At 43.6% G+C, this 13,414-nt stretch overlaps 1 protein-coding gene across 3 annotated transcripts in view; it reads left to right on the top strand.

Moving 5' to 3' along the window:
* Positions 1 to 13,414, top strand: part of LOC147032883 (coiled-coil and C2 domain-containing protein 1A-like) — a 121,993-nt gene that overhangs the window by 28,246 nt on the left and 80,333 nt on the right. For all 3 annotated transcript variants that reach the window (XM_085870843.1, XM_085870842.1, XM_085870844.1), the window contains exons 4-5: positions 5,871 to 5,929; positions 6,942 to 7,058. In XM_085870843.1, coding sequence (XP_085726969.1) covers positions 5,871 to 5,929; positions 6,942 to 7,058 — 176 coding nt within the window. The remainder of the gene's footprint in view (positions 1 to 5,870; positions 5,930 to 6,941; positions 7,059 to 13,414) is intronic.

Here is a 13,414-nt window from a genome sequence, read left to right as displayed (position 1 = left end):
TCAAGAAAGGTGGAATGGGGTGGGTATCAACTTTTTTTTGACCAGTATGTATGTATGTATGTATGTATGTATGTATGTCCCACCTCTAAGTTGTTTAGCCTGGACATCAACCCTGACCCAGCTATAAACTGTCATCTCTGTGTTTCACAAGTAGGGTGATTTATCAGTGTGTGTGTGCCGTCCCTTGGTGGATGGTAAACTGGGTGCCCTGTCTGCCAGCATTAGTTGGTGGACGTTAAAGATCTCACGGTGTCCTTCGCGAAGAGTAAGCGAGCAATCGCCGGCACTGTGTCCAAAAATCCCAATAAAATTCCTGCCCTACCTTGCGTTACCCCTGTCCCAAGGAAACAAAATGCAACAAGAAGCGAATACTTCGATATCGCGCGGCTGGGGGCAGTAAAAGGTTAAGAATGATGAAACAATTTTGCAGTTCTAAAATTTAAATGTAGACACGGTGAATTTGCATGCATGATGGGAAGAGTTGTGACGTTGGACAAATTTATATTTATAGCCCTCAGATCAAAGGGACGTACGCGGCCATAAGTGTGACAGAAGACACAGGACAGAATAGGTGATTATATAACAGCGCGATGTCGCCGCGCTGTAATAACCACTTCTGTCACCAAAAAAGAGGAAGAAATCACCTCCACAAGACGTTTTAAAAACACTTCCGGTGAAAAACAATGAAGAACGAGAGTTACAACGCTGCGTGTCAACAACTAACGGGACAGGAAGATGATCACTTCCTGCTCAGAAAATCAACTTCCGGCATCACACAGAAAACGATTCAGCACAAAAAACGTCGCTCTTCCGCATTAACCCCGCCAACAATTCACCCGGCAATCTCCGCCCACAATCCACCCGGCAATCTCTGCCCACAATACACCCGGCAATCTCCGCCCACAATACACCCGGAAATCTCCGCCCACAATACACCCGGCAATCTCCGCCCACAATACACCCGGAAATCTCCGCCCACAATACACCCGGCAATCTCTGCCCACAATTCACCTGGCAATCTCCGCCCACAATGCACCCGGCAATCTCCGCCCACAATACACCCGGCAATCTCCGCCCATAATACACCCGGCAATCTTGCCCACAATCCACCCGGCAATCTCCGCCCACAATACACCCGGCAATCTCCGCCCACAATACACCCGGCAATCTCCGCCCATAATACACCCGGCAATCTCCGCCCATAATACACCCGGCAATCTCCGCCCATAATACACCCGGCAATCTCCGCCCACAATACACCCGGCAATCTCCGCCCACAATCAACCCGGCAATCTCCGCCCACAATACACCCGGCAATCTCCACCCACAATACACCCGGCAATCTCCGCCCACAATACACCCAGCAATCTCCACCCATAATACACCCGGCAATCTTGCCCACAATACACCCGGCAATCTCCGCCCATAATACACCCGGCAATCTCCGCGCACAATACACCCGGCAATCTCCGCCCATAATACACCCGGCAATCTCCGCCCACAATACACCCGGCAATCTCCACCCACAATACACCCGGCAATCTCCGCCCACATCACATCCAACAATAAGTGTGACAGAAAACACAGGACAGAATAGCCAATTATATAACAGCGCATGTCGCCGCGCTGTAAAAAACGGTCAACCCCAAATATGGGGTGCTACACACATTAGTTGCGCATGCATTGTAGTAGTATAAGAAGAACTAGTATTTATGTATATATGTTGTACCTGCTACAAGTCCATATTGTTTCCGTTCCCTTTTTTACAGTTAATAAAATATTGTTACGTTCGCTGGATTCGGACCAGTGTCTCGATCCCAATCCTGACGAACCAGTGTTACGGTAGACTGCTGAGTGGACCCGAGGTCAAACCATACGCCGTCCTCCATGAAAGCCGAATAGATCTTCAGTTTTTTAGTGTACAGATAGCTCTAACGAGAATCTGATGCTTTATCTGGATCAGCCGTATAAATAGGATGAGCCGAGCGATGGCTTGGATGATCTGGCATTGGTTTTAATAAAGTCTCCTGGTGCCCGTGAGGTAATGGCACCAATTTCCCACGGTCATGCTTTTTAACCACGCCAGGGTTAATAGCCCAATGATGAATCGTGAACCAGCCGACACAAGTTAATGGAATTAATCAGACTTAATAAATGGGAGAGGAGAGATTGGAGGAGAGAAATGCACGTATTTACAGCAATGATGGAATCAATGTACCGTACTGCACTATAATAATTTATTATACAGTATTATATAATTTATTATATTGTATATAGTATTGAGTCCCCTGCGCCCACACTAACTCGTTCAGCTTAACCATTTACCTTTTTCCCGTTCACTCAACAAATACTGGGACAGCCGAAGGAATTCACAAAACAATAAGATGATCAGCAAACCAGGAGATTTGGCCTGGCAAACAGTCTGGTGGCAGTTCAATTCCAGGCCTGATGGGCGGGGATGGGGTGGTTGATCGTTCTACACTACAACCGAAGAAGGAGTCAGGGATGCAGCTTGTTAGGTGAGGCATGACACAGTAACCCTCTCTGCAGGCTCAGTGTATCCATCAGCACCAAGGAGAAAATAAAACTCCTCTTCCTATTCCACAGAGTGATTTGATCTGCATCTGCCTTTTAAAATCACTTCTCTTAGGCATGTCTGTGGGCGTTCTCCGCTCTTTTCAATCTGCCGATCTTCAGCTCTTTTCATCGGTCGTTAACAGCTCAGCGCGCAATGAAGAAGCTTCATTGCTCAACTGCTTAATTAATGAGCCATGCTTTAACGGGTTTTCCACCTCTTGCGATTATGCTGGCTTCGCACCCTTAAGACCCTGTATGACTTTAAAATAAATATTTATCGAAGAGATAACAGAGGATGGATCGCAATTAAATCTGTCTGGACATACTTTGACACATTGTAATCCTTGTACACAAATACCAAACTCTTATGCTGAGCATTTAATAATGAAATAACTATACTACGTTACCCCCCTTCAACCCCCCTATCACATTACCACAACAGTATTAAATTGTCTCAAAGGAAAAAGATGAAAACAATTATTGCACATTCCAGCTCAGATGTAGTCTGAAAAATACAGAACCACCCACTGCATAAAGCAGCATCAGCTGCTGTACTGCGAACGAGCGACCACAGCATCAGTCAGCCCACAGAAGCTTTAACTTTTCTGGCTTCCTGGCTATCATCTTTTTTGAGAGAAATGTTTTTTTTTATAGTAAAAGGTAAAATTAAAAACCAAGCCTCATAACAAAGTCAAGCATGTGTATTTCGCCCAAAGACCAAAGTACATGGTTTAACAAAGCTTGTCATACAAATACACATGCACCTTGGCCCAAACGCCAAAGCTTATGATCAGATACCATATTCTAGCCCACAGAGCCTGAATCTACAATAATCATACCATAAACCTTTTTTTTTGTTTATCCATGGTCATGCAACATCTTGCACGTGAAAGTGTACATATTGAGAGCCAACTTTTTCAAATATAAAAACAAACAAACATTATAACAAAGCAAAACACGTATACTTTGGATCTAGTGCCAAAGTGAACAGTCAGATGAACCTTGTCAAGGGTAATACACATGTACATTGTGAAAATGCAAAAAAAAAAATTGGGGGGGGGTGGTAAAATTGATATATGCTATGCCGCCAATCTATTAACAAGAAAAAGAGCAATCAGAGATTGCAGACCCTTGCCAGGACTTGTTTTATGTGGTGTATTTTGTGTGTCACTTGTGTACTGGTGTGTTACGAAATTAAGAAGAGACATAATTAGAACTGCCACTTTATAACTGCTGGCAGTGATGACCAGGTACCAAGACATCCCCTCTTTGATGCAACCCCGCTTTGATTAGACACCTGACCATGACCCATGACATTTATTATTATTATTCAATTGATATTAGAATGGGTTTAAAATAAATTCAATTCGAATCAAACGGAAGACCAATTAGGTACAGTCCTGTGTTGGAGTCATCAGAAGGAACCCCAAAAAATCAAAAATGAAGTCATCAGGAGGAATCTGGATAGGATCCACATTTCAGCTGCTACTCCTCCACCCTTAAACCCATCCAGGCACAGCTAAAATCAACCTTATTCAAAAAAAAAAAAAGAACCCAGATCAAAAAATTAAATAACTCTGGCTGCCAGACCATGCGTCTGATGAAGTTGAAATTTAAAACATTCATTGCCCATTACAACGAGATCATAATTTTGAAGTTTCATTTCGTTTCATTAAGCAGTTCCCGAGAAAACATTATTTAAAATTTATCTTCAATCCAATATGGCTGCCAAACCATGTGTCCTATCAATTATTCTCAAACAAACTTGTACTCCCAAAGTTTGGGGAACATTTTGTGAAGTTTCCCCTCTATCTGTCCAGCCATTCTGGAGAAGAATTGTATGGGTTTTAGGGTAAATCCAATATGGCTGCCCAACCATGTGATCTATGACATCGTACGTGAGAACTTTTTGTTTCCCATGGAGAGGTGGTCATATGTGTAAAGTTTCGTCTCGATCTGTTCAGCCACTTCAGAGAATATTTTTGAAGGTTAAAAACAACAAAAAAACAATATGGCTGCCCAATTGTGTGACCGATGATGCAAAAAAAATTTCTGTGGACCATTTCATCCAAAGATGACCCTCAAAGATTTTCATACTGATGAGATGTAGCGTTTTGCATATGCGGTTATGACGTCATAACGAAGGCACTTGTGACATTAAAAAATCACATTTATTCCCCATGAGGAATACTTGCCGTGTGCCAAGCTTCAATTTTTTCCTTGGTGAGGTACAGAAGTTATCAGAGATACAGAGATACAGAAGTCCAAAGTTTTTCCGTTTTTCCAACATAGCTGCCACACCACATGACCTATGACGTCACAATTATGATAAAAACATTCCACATGAGTAGTTGCACCTATGGTGAAAACGTATTCTCAATCCGACAAGTGTTTTGCAGAGAAAAACACGAAAGTTCTGCGCGGATAAACAAACAAACAAACGGATCCAAACGCAATACCCTCTCCTTCGGCGTGGGAAATAAGATGTTGCCAAAAAAGGTAAACAATATATTTGGTGCCTATGGAGATATAATTACAGAACAGAATTGTACTTTTATCAGTGAAATGTGAGGGATTGAAGTGCTTTACATTTAATCAACATAGCCCTGTTTATCAGTACATCGGGGCAGTTTTGGCATTTCATTTCTTTCAAAAATTCATATTTGCATTGTGATTGTAAAGTACATTTGCTGCTTGTAACATTGTTACTTGGACAATATTTTGTGCCGTATCTATCCTTGTTTTTTTTTCATCCCTTCACTGACAAAGTCGCCAGAGGCATTATGTTTTCAGGCTGTCAACCGGCTGTCCGTCCGTCTGTCCGTGATAGGTTTTCGTTGCCACGATAACTTAAGAACGGCTGAAGGGATCGAAGTCAAACTTTGTACAAGTATTATAATGATGCAAAGATGAACTGATTTGACTTTGGAGTCAAGCGGTCAAAGGTCAGATGTCCTATAAAGGCAAAAATTCTGTTACCGCCCCAACTTATGAACCAGTGGTGGGATTTTGACCAACCTTGGTACAAGTATATTTTTTGATGCAAGATTGAACTGATTTAGTTTTGGCATCAAGAGGTCAGAGGTCAGAGGTCATGTCAGGTATAAATGTGACATTTGAGAACAGCTGAAGGGATTTCAATGAAACTTGGTACAAGATATGTATAACGATATAATAATTTGGGTGGAGACATATCGGTTGACGTCGTGATGTCAAAGAGTGCCATTCTAGTTTTTGCATAATTTTTGGCATTTTGCTCCTTTTTGTTGATGGTGATTTGGTCATTTTTTCAGCGATGTGAAATGTATGCCAAGCGCTTTGAATATATGGGCAACATGGCAGAGAGCTCCAGGTAAGTTGCTCCAATTCCAGTTGTTACCTCCACCACTGAAAGTGTGCGGAGGTTATTTTTTCACCCCTGTCTGTCTGTTTGTTGTTTGTTTGTTTATGTGCAGGATATCTCAAAAAGTTTTCGATGGATTCAGAGGAAATTTGGTGGACAGGTTGGGGTGTGTGACAAGGGCAAAATTGTTTGATTTTGGTGAAGATCCGGATCAGGATACCATAAAATTTTACGTTATTCTTCACCTTTGAGAGATGGGGCCAAAAACAATATGTAGCACGAGTTGTGGACGTTGAGGATTTCATAAAGTTGTGGACGAGTTATGACAAGAAAACTAGGTGGATGAGTTGGTTAGGTGACAAGAACAAGCGGATTAGATTTTGGTTCAGGTCCCATTCCAGATCCATCCCATCAGTGGGATACAAAATGTAAACTGTTCAGCCTGGCGGAGGTATGTGCTCTACTGAGTGCCCTTGTAGTTTGTAATGAAATATGTTTGGGATTTTCCACACCACTGGCAAGCAGGCTGTGTGAAAATATCTTTTGCTGTACCGGATGATTCTCAAATTAAACACTTATCCCTGGCACACAAGTTATAATTGCTGCTAAAATTTTCATTCTATTACCAGACATAGTTGTTTTCCCAGTGAGTGCGCAGCGTAGTAAGTAGGATGAGATTCTATTGTGCTATTTTGTGACAGGGGACGTGGTGAGGTTCAGGATAATGCGATGGACAAATGAAGAGTTTGTTTTGAAACTGTGAGCACATGGAGAAGACTATAGTTGTCCAAGGGCTGGCGCTAAATTGCCCATCAAGGAAAACTTGTCTCTAGAATCTCTATCACACTCAAAACATAACGCACTTAAGTATCCACAAATGCAACAAAATGAGCCAATGATGCAACAAGGCAATTTAGTTTAGTGCATGGAATTATCCATTATGTCCTTAAAATGAATGGATGTATTCAAAAGTAAAATATTGTTTTACTTATTTATTAATACTGTATATTATTTATTTCAGGTTATCATTGTTAGGAAAGGATTCTCTGAGACTCCTCCACTGGTTGAAGCAAGCCCAAGATCTGGGACAGCCAGTTCCAGAACATGGTTTCCTTGATGACACCTTCAACATTATCAAGTGAGTCTTTGAAAGAGAGTTAGACCAAATAGTAGTACAATTATTCCTGTAATGGCACGTGATAGTGATGATGTGTTTATGGATGGGAAGGGGTTGGTGTCATATAGTTTGTTTAAAAATACAAAAAAACATATGTTCCATAGTCTGGTTGTTGTATTGAAAATCTGTTAAGCCGTGTCAGTCCCTCTCCACCCCACCCCCCTTTTGAAGAAGGTAGTAGTAGTTATAAAAAAAAATATTTTTCCACCTGAGTGCTGAGAATGCCACATACATAAACAGGCTGCTACTGATTGCATCCCCACCCTCCACCCCTCCACAGTGACACACACACACACACACACACACACACACACACACACACATACACACACACACACACACACACACACACACACACACACACACACACACACACTTTTACTGTGAGTAAACTCGCACATGCAATTCTGACAACTCAACAAAAAAACCTCAGCCTCAGCCTCCCCCTCCTAACTCCACCCCATCTTTACTCCCCTCCAACCCCCAAGTCCTCAACCCACTCCCTTCCAAAGTTGTCCAATCTCTACTCTCATCCTCCTCCCACTCATAAAAAGCAAAGGGGCATTCCCACATTGAAACAGCAGAATATGTAATGCTTTCTGCTCCCTTATCATGCTATCACTGACTTTACAGAAACCCATCACAATTTTAAGAGAAAACAAGTCTGAAGACGACGATGGTTCACGAGCGGTATTTGACGATGTAGATTGTTTCAGAAGTCAAGGATGAGACAATGTGATAATGTTTGACCAATTTATAAAAATGATCAACATGATGTGGTACGAGTGACAGGTTATTAGCTGCAAAATGTCGAAAACCCGGTTTCGTTCAACAACTTTAAAAATTTGACATTTGCATAACCTTTAAAGGTCACAAAACAATGTTGTGGACATTAAAATAAGGAAACAGGATACGTGCTATAGCTTATTGGAGTTAGTTCGTTGAAGAAGGTCGAAAACCCAGTTTGATTCCCACAACTTTGAAAATTTGACCTTTGTGAACTTCAAAGGTCAAAGGTCAAGCATTATGACCTTTGGTGCAAAACTTCCTCTGGAACATTCCAGGAACAACATATCATATAGGCTATATGGCATTTCACACTCCTCGGATTATCCATACTTTGATGAAATCAGCATAAAAACAAACTTGAAGGGGGCGCCACGGGCAAGCTGTCCGAGATAGAGCAAAAAGGTTTCAAGACTTTCGGTGGGGAATGACCTCAACATTTTGCATAAAAAATATTGTCATCCTAGCTCTCAAAGTTTGGGCGGTAGTATGATTTTTATGTCGAAATTCGAAATTTTCTAAGTTCGTGACCTTGTGACCTTGACCTTGGGACGAAAATGAAAAATCGAGCTCTGTGGGGGCTATGTAGGTGCCATTGGGATAACCAAATACCGAAACCCCTGTCAGATTCGGCAAACCCCCGAGGAGAAGATGCAAATTGAAATCGGCTACCCCATAAAAACACATGTTTTTTGGGCATGGCTCCACCCATAATGGGCGCACCATGCCCATTCTCAGGAAAACACAACTAGATCATGATATAAACCTCCCACCAAAATTTTATCAGGATCGGATCAAAACCCACAGAGCTATGCTCAGGACAGACAGACAGACAGACAGACAGACAGACAGACAGACAGACAGACAGACAGACAGACAGACAGACAGACAGACAGACAGACACACAACAATAACGAATATAGTGGTCACTTATTTTTTTCGTGAAAATATTTTTTCGTGAACCGTTAGAAATAATGCAAACCTGTATAACCTCTGCAGTAAATTTGTTGCTTGAGAGAAAGGGTTCTAAAGGGCAATTTTAAAGGTTTCTAAAGGGTTCCTAAATTGGTGGCTGTAGTTTAGAAATTGTGGGTGGAATCAGGTGAACCGTCCAACCAATGGGTGGAACTCGCATGCATATTTGTACGCACGGCTCCTTTTATAGTAGAGATAAACCAGATGTGCAGCATAGATCACCCTGTAACCATTTCTCAAACTTGGCAATAACCTGTACTTTTTCAGGCTAGACATTTCACGGAACGGTGCACCTTCAAAAATTCAGGCATGATCAACTCGTATTGCTCTGCGCTGGGCAACACTCAAGTCTGATGTTCTGACCACTGAGTAGTTTCATCTGGGAATGTGCAAAGCAATATGATGCCAGGTCTTAAATATCCTTTGAAGAAGGAAGGTGGAATCATGTAACTGCAATATGTAGATTGTGAGACCTATTGTCTTGCTCAGGACATTCTGCAACATTTGCAATATTAAGTCATGTCCTCCACCTGTTCTTCCCGAATACTTCAGCACAAGCATTGAGTATAATTACAATTAATATTTTCCTCCACAAACAACACAACAGTTTCCTCAAAGACCTCGCTTTTGTTTATTTAATGGTGTTAGTAAAGTGTCATACGCACACCTAACCATGAAGCTGATCCTCGGATGGCTGCCTTACAAAGGTCACTGCACTTCAATTCCCTCTTTTCCACAACTTCCCTGCTGGATCCGTTCACAGCAGTTGCTGCATACATTTATTCCACACTTCTCCAACTACACACCTATCGTCTTGTCTTCTCTGTAGCTTTTGATCACCACTATATCTCTCTTGGGGGACACTTGTGGGGTCTGGGTGCTTTGGGGGGTCCTGAAGAGTTGTGGAGCGCCTTCAAGACCACCGTCCTTGATGTTGCCGGTGGATGCCTTGGAGCTCACCGCAGGGCAAAGAAGAATTTTGTCTCTCAAGGGACACTGGATACCATTGACCAGAGTCGCAGGGCCAGGCTGAATGGCAGAGCTGAGCTGTTCAGGAAGCTGAGGCGTAAAACTACGTGCACTGAGGGTGGACAAGGAGGCCTATGTGCGAGGAATCTGTGAGGGGGTAGAGCATCACCTGTGGACAGGTGATTCTCGTCCCGCTTACAGGGGAATTCGCGCATTACGTTCATCCAAGCCCATCCCTCGGAGCACTACAGTTCGAGCAGAGAGTGGTAGGCTCTTGACAGAGGAGTCTGAAGTGAAGGCCCGCTGGGCCGGTTACTTTGAGCGGTTGTACCAGGCTGATCCCCCAACTGTCGAGTTGGACGTCAAGGGTGTTACAATCCCTGTTGCTGACCCTCGAATCAACTGTGGTCCACCTACGCTTGTGGAAACACGGGCTGCGGTGAACCAGTTGAAACGGGGCAAAGCTCCAGGGATCTGTGGCATCCATGCTGAACTTCTCAAGGCTGGTGGAAATGCTGCACTCGTGTCGTTGCATGCAGTTTTGTGCTCTGCCTGGAACACAGGCATCATCCCAACTGACTGGAAGAGGGGCCTTGTTGTCCCTCTCTGGAAAGGGAAGGGTGATCGCCAAGACTGCAACAACTACCGAGGGGTGACGCTGCTCTCAGTGCCGGGCAAGGTCTTTGCTCGGATAATTCTCGATAGGGTTCGCCACCATCTGCTTGAGCACCAGCGTCCAGAGCAGTCAGGCTTTACACCAAAGAGGTCAACGATTGACCGTATCCTTGCACTTCGTGTCCTCACCGAACGCAGACGAGAGTTTCGGCAGGGGCTGCTTGCAGCCTATGTTGATCTCTGTAAAGCGTTCGATTCAGTGAATCGGGATGTCCTCTGGAGGATTCTTGGTCTTCGTGGGGTGCCACCAAAACTGATCGATCTGATGTCTGAACTCTACTCTGGTACTGAGAGTGCTGTGAAGTGTGGTGGTACCATCTCTGACTTATTTCCAGTTGTTACTGGAGTTCGTCAGGGATGTGTACTTGCCCCCACACTTTTCAGCACTTGTATGGACTGGATTCTAGGGAGGATGTCGGAGAGATCAAGTTGCGGTGCGTCATTTGGGAATGTCAAGATCTCGGACCTTGACTTTGCAGATGATGCAGTCATCTTTGCGGAGACTTTAGACATCCTCTTGGGGGCCCTCGAGGTGCTGAATGAGGAGTCGGAGCCGTTGGGATTACGGGTTTCTTGGGTCAAAACTAAGATCCAGGCTTTCGGTGACATCTTGGATGCTGCTGTCCTGTCTGTGTCTGTTTGTGGTGAGGATGTTGAGGTCGTGGAGAGATTCACTTACCTTGGCAGTGATATTCATGTCTCTGCTGGCTGCGAGTCAGAGGTCAATAGACGTCTGGGTCGGGCCTGGGGAGTCATGGATTCACTGGATCATGGGGTGTGGCGCTGCCGGTACCTGTGCGGGAGGACGAAAGTCCGAGTCTTCAGGTCCTTGGTACTTCCAGTCTTGCTCTATGGGTGCGAGACTTGGACTCTGACCAAGGATCTGAGACGGAGACTTAATTCCTTTGGTACCAGGTCTCTTCAGAGAATCCTTGGCTATCGCTGGTCGGATTTTGTGTCCAACGAGCGGTTGCTGAGAGAGACTCGGATGAGATTTGTTACCTGCATAGTCCGTGAGCGTCAGTTGCGGCTGTATGGACATGTGGCTCGTTTTCCTGACTCTGATCCTGCTCACCAGATTCTCTCAGCGAGGGAGTCTCATGAGTGGAGGAGGCCAGTGGGTCGACCACGTGCCTCATGGTTGCAACAGGTTGACCATCATCTCAAGGAGATGGGGATGGGCCTGGCATCTGCCTGGGGGATGGCCAGACGGAGGCCCCTGGAGTACCGGCGGAAAGTGGACGCAGCGACGTGCTGTTCTGGCACATGCTCCCATACCTGACCTGACCTATATCTCTCCGAACCAAGTTCAATCCTACTTCGTTAGATGTCTCCCAAAATATCTTTATTTTATCAGCCTCTCCTCCACATTTTCACAGCTTTTCAATTTATACTTGTTCTCTCTTCTGGCGAGTATATCATGGATCCCTGGATCAACAGAGGCTGAGTATTGTATGCATCTTTGTTTTTCCTTCTTTTAACTCTTCTACAAAATAGCTCAGTGGGAGTTGTACTTTGGTTGTCCTTCTCTACCACGCAATACTTTAGGTTGTAGAGAGCCCCAATACATTTAATAATATACCTGTTTATCCTATTTTTTTTTCATTACTTCAACATAGATCATCACCATCTCTTACTCCAAGAGCTTCCACATCGATATTGGCATGAGCCTGCACCTAAGGCACCACGGTTTGCACTTTCCTGGAAGGCCACATGCGTCATTCACACATGAACTTTCTTTCTTCAGTGTTATATGTTCCAAGCTGTCTGTTTATCCCTCATTTCTGGATTACAACCCCTCCAAAAGCTCTTCAAATGGTGCTTCCTGAATGGTTGGTACGACCTCACTATCGAGCTATAAATGGAAGTTGCTTTCCAAGCTCCTCTTCTTTAGCATCAGAATGTGGGACTCCATTACTTGAACTTATTGGAACCCAACTTCATCATTTATGCCATCCTTTTCAAAATGGTGGTTATGATTTGCTGGTGAAGGATTCATAAGTACCAAATAATTGCTCTTGTTGTTGGTAAAAACAGATCTCTCTCTCCAACTCCACTCTAGCTACAGGCTGGCCTATGCTGCTTGTACAATAATCTTCATTGCCATAACCTAGTAAGAGAGAAATAGCTGAATCCATTGGTAACCTCTCCTTTTACCAGCTCAAATTTCCGATGTAATGAAGGTCACCACTTCAGTTCTGGCATGCAGCCTGCATAGCTGTTTTTGCAGATGAATCACATCAATCACAATTTTGTGATTGATGAATCACATCAATCACAATCACATCAAGAAAATCAATCACAATTTTGCAGATGAACATAGTACCACTGATAAACATTTTATTTACGGCACATTATTCCACATAGTAAACCTTTAAATATTACGGGGGTTACGTTCCTGAAAGGTGTCGCGATATCCAAAACCACAAAAGTTAATACCAAGGGCCTATGGGAAAAAGGGGGTTAGGTTCCTGGGCTTAGAGAAAATGCAGTGGAGGGTGGATGGCAGCCAAAAACAAACATATTGCAATCGATATAAACATGTAAAATCATACTAAAATATGTGATTTCGTGTCTGTCGGTCTGTTTGGCTGAACGTGATGCATTCGGTCGTTACTTATCCAATCTCCACAAAATTTGACAGGATGACTAAGGGTCACATGGCAAAAATTGCAGTGATTTCATTTGCCTCCCTACCCAAGGGTTTTTTTGCCTTGGACGAACTTGTTAAGGTGTGTAAATAGTTTATCATGTCGTTTTGTGGGGCGTGCCGAATGGAAGTAAAAATTATTATAACCACAAAGCACAAACTATCAAGTCGATTCTGTCCAACGGATGATTACCATTTAAACAGTCGTTATACTTCTGTTTAACACTAAACGGAAAGAGATTTGGAGGAATCCTGACGCCCT

Source organism: Eptatretus burgeri, chromosome 2, assembly GCF_056783735.1.
Source record: "Eptatretus burgeri isolate ZD-2024b chromosome 2, Ebu_testis_v1, whole genome shotgun sequence".
Taxonomy (NCBI): domain Eukaryota; kingdom Metazoa; phylum Chordata; class Myxini; order Myxiniformes; family Myxinidae; genus Eptatretus; species Eptatretus burgeri.
Note: the sequence above shows the minus strand (reverse complement) of the source record. Positions and strands in the feature narration are given on the sequence as shown.